This window comes from Sinohyriopsis cumingii, chromosome 14, assembly GCF_028554795.1.
Source record: "Sinohyriopsis cumingii isolate HCF-2022 chromosome 14, ASM2855479v2, whole genome shotgun sequence".
Taxonomy (NCBI): domain Eukaryota; kingdom Metazoa; phylum Mollusca; class Bivalvia; order Unionida; family Unionidae; genus Sinohyriopsis; species Sinohyriopsis cumingii.
In genome coordinates, this window is record NC_142974.1 from 37,714,925 (window position 1) to 37,719,161 (window position 4,237).

The following is a 4,237-nucleotide window of genomic DNA, read 5'->3' on the forward strand; positions in this document are numbered from 1 at the left end:
AGTGCATATAACACCGATTGTGTAAATCATTTTTTTGTGATGTTTGCTTAGTCGTGAGGAAATATGGGCTTGTGTGTGCAGGCAAGGCGATGGGTGCCGTTTACCCTCGGACCTAGTTTCGAATCTCAGTAGAGTACCAATTAAATAATTTCTTACCTGTATGATAGTATTACTTGTATATATATATATATATATATATATATATATATATATATATATATATATATATATATATATATATATATATATATTGTATTAAAATATTACTTCTGCCTACATTTATCAAGCATTCTTCTAAAGGAATCTATTAATAGCACTTTCCATTCTGTCTGGTTTATATATGTATAACTCTCTCTCTCTCTCTCTCTCTCTCTCTCTCTCTCTCTCTCTCTCTCTCTATATATATATATATATATATATATATATATATATATATATATATATATATATATATATATATTGCACACACATATATTGATTTTAGATACGTTTTGAAACAAATTATCGCATTCAATATAGAAATTGAAATCTGGTAACTCTTTGTGCTGTATATAGTACAAATATGATATATACGTTATCGAAACATGTAGATGACAAATTCCTGAAGCATGTACTCCATTATAGTTAATCTTTTTACAAAGTCATATGATTTTATCTTTGGTAGGTTAGTGTACATGTATATAGGGTATACGATGATAGTTTATATGTTTGTTTATATATTTTAATGTTTTTTTAATTATTTAATAACGCGTCGATTCTGTAAATTATGATGGCCTAAAACTAGCTCATGTGTCTATATGCCTATGCCACTTATGGTAATTTTGTCAAGAAACATCTATACGTCTCAAAAGAATATCATTTTTGAACTGGATGTAATTATTTGTCCAAGAAGAAACTTTGATCTATTTTCTTCACAACTGACATTTCTCAAAGACTGAACGTGCTTTTTTGTATGACACATTTGTCTGAAATGCATTGCAATTAATAATTAGCTAATACATTTTGGCTTATTCTTCGTTGGAATAAAGTTAATGTTATATGTAATATGCAATTTAATACATTAAAGAAGACGTTTGTTTAGAGTACACTTTGACGAATATCATCCATAAAGGTTTATTTATTAGTTTTTGTAAACGTATAGATACAATTGAGATATGCTGCCTAGAGTTACTAAGAACTGAGGCGTACGCCAGAGAAAGTAACATGGCGATTAGCACTTAAACTATCAAGTTCTGTATCAACTTCACGGTTTATTGCTGTCCAGACAGACTGACCAGCGCTTAAGCGTAGAATAGCAACATTTCCCCCTTGATCGTCATGTCCACCTCTGATACCTTCGCTGACCGCATGGCTTACTTGAACACCATCTACGATGAGTTCAACCCACGCCTTATGTTCGTTTACAGTTGCGGTGAAAAAGGAAAATAAGTATATTCCATCCTCTGGACATGTGAATATACCAGTAAATTGGTTATATCCATTCCCTTCATTGGTCAGCACACCATCATATATTATAACCTGGTGTTGTCCAAGATGATACACGTAATGAGATAAGAAAGTCGAGAAAGCCACTGGCCCTGCAATGCAATAAAATGAACCAAGGTAAAATAAGCGATAGGACAATGATATAATACAAATTTATCTTCATAACATTATTAAACTTTCACACCTACCCTCAGAAGGTAACCCACACTATAGGCCTTTATATGTTGGGTTTGGTTTCTTAACCTGTTGACCAGATTGAATTAATCCGTTACATTTGTCTGTGAAAACAAATTATGTTCTGAATGACTACATTTGACAACTCCGGTGGTCTATTGGTTAGAGTGTCCGCTTTGGATGAGGAAGGTCGCGTGTTCGAACACCGGTCAAGTCATACCAAAGACTTATAAAAATAGTAATTTCAGCTGCCTCACTCGGCGCGAAGTATTAAAATATTAGTGTTAGTACTGGTTGAGCCTGTGTCAGGATAATGTGAATGGGTGGGACCTTATGATACATGTCTGCGGCATTATGCCCCAGTGCTAGACCACTATAAGCTGCCACACTGCAGACATCTTAGCGATATAACTGATTTGTTTTAAAGATTCGTTTAAAAATCCATAAAGGCACTTTTGAGGTTTAATAAATATCATTTTGCTGCATTCTGATCGCGAGTTTGCTTCCAGACCTGACCAGACTCTTATTTAATTTGTAAATTTAATTTATATTTGGCTGGGGGTAGAATTTAGGAGAGTGTGGCGTGTAGATCGAAATTTATTTTGCCTACCCCCTTAATTCTAAGCTCCTTTGTTCCATGGTTGACTGCATATATATATGTGTAAAAATTTGTAATGTAAATGTAACTTCTTACCACCACTGAATCGTTTACGATGAACAGATGAAGGTTTAGTATTCTCTCTAATGCCACGGGCAATCGTCCCGTTCAGCAGCAGTTTAGTTGTGGCAAACTGTTCCACTGGAGCACCCGTAATGTCTCTTTTTTCAACTGCAGACATATCTGGTAATGCTACCTCAAGCATTGTAGTCTCTTCTTGTTGATTATGTTTATTTTTGTGTAGTTCACTAATTTCACGTTGCATCACCTCTTGACGTGTCAGAAGTTTATTGGTTAGGATCTCACTCTGACTCTGCATCATTTCTAAATATTCTATTCGTCCCAACATTATCTTCTCGCGCTTGCTGGCTTCATTTGCGAGTCTTTCCATATTTTCTATTTTTCTTTCCATCGCATTTATCCTCTTCATTACATTGAAAATTGCATTCGTTTCAAAGTCTTTATTGAGTTCTGCAGCATTTGGGAAGAATGCATAGCAAGATGTGACGAAGCAGTGAACTAGCAAAATTATTAACATATCCATGGTAACGTCTAAACAGACTAAGAAAAATTCTGAAAACGTTGTATTATAAGGAGGCACACAAAGCAACTGTGTCACACATCTGACATTTCTCAAGATATGATTGTCACGTTTATCAAACATAACGTACGGGACCACTGGCATCAGCATAAATTTTTCCCAGTAGAAAACTTATTCTTAATGCACACTAATATATTTTGCATCTTAATACTAAAATGCATAGGCTTAATGCTGACGACCTTCTGTATGAAGTATTTGGTCCACACTGACTACCTGGCATTCAAACAAATAACTGTAATGTTAACATCTTCATCATCGCGACCCTCTCCAACGCCTTATTGTGTTGTACCTCTCTGAGTGAAATTCTCTACCACCAGTTTTATCTAGTTCATATGGTAACTAGTGAAGTAATAAGAGAAGGAAAAGAGATAGAGACTATCTTCAGGACATGTCAATGTTCCAGTGTGCAGATTGTAATAAATCCCGACGTCAATCATTATTGGCTATTATTGTATCACAGTATTGATGGTACTTACAACAAGAACGATACACAGAATAAAAATACATTTGCACTAAAGAAAATAATCTACTTGTACGCAAAATCATGGTGAGAGCAGCAGGCAATGATGATAACGAGAGTGTGTTATGTTTACGTACATATAAATAAAATTAATTATGATGTCGTGTTATGTAAATGTTTTGAATAAAATCTGTGTTTTTTTTACGTGAAACCTAAAATCGAATATGTGTGCTAATTTAAAAAAGGTGAATGCAGTCTTTAAACATATCAATAGTTATATAAATGATTGAATGTGTTTTATAAATGTCCTTCAAAGGGATTATTAATGTACCATCATTGACATTTTAGAGCATAATTATATCACACTTAACATATTTGTCTTTATACTAGCCTTAAATATTTTAGTTCCAAGGTCAGACATGGTGGTTCCGGCTCGAGATAAGATACGTGTAAGAAAGGTCACATGCAATGAATACTAGGCACCTATCCCTACTGACTGAGCGACTCAACGGGACAAAACGGCTATTTCCAGTTGATGTTGGCAAGATACTATCACTTATTTTGTCTCTGAAAAAACTTGCCTATAGTATCAAAATTAGCAGATCATGCTAATAAGCGTCTTTTAATTATTTAACTCTCGCCTAGTCGATTATTATATAGCCAATCTATCTGAGACGTCGCAGTGAATCTCATATGATATAATCCACCATGACTTTGTCTGTTGAGGCTCATTGTGCATTTACCTTACATTGTCAGGAGTGTAACTGTTATCTTGAAGGATTAGATATACTTTCACATTTACTTGATTTTGCCTTTATTTATAATGAATTTATTAAGTATTTGTTTAACATTACATTTA

At 34.1% G+C, this 4,237-nt stretch overlaps 1 protein-coding gene across 1 annotated transcript; it reads right to left on the reverse strand.

The window, feature by feature from the left end:
• Positions 1-1,147: 1,147 nt before the first annotated feature.
• LOC149783599 (uncharacterized) lies at positions 1,148-3,184 on the reverse strand. The gene is made up of 2 exons (XM_089933139.1): positions 2,354-3,184; positions 1,148-1,577 (listed from the first exon to the last, which is right to left on the reverse strand). Exons 1-2 carry the CDS (start codon positions 3,006-3,008, stop codon positions 1,171-1,173), a joined length of 1,062 nt encoding a protein of 353 aa, XP_089789265.1. The 5' UTR covers positions 3,009-3,184; the 3' UTR covers positions 1,148-1,170.
• Between the last annotated feature and the right edge of the window lie 1,053 nt (positions 3,185-4,237).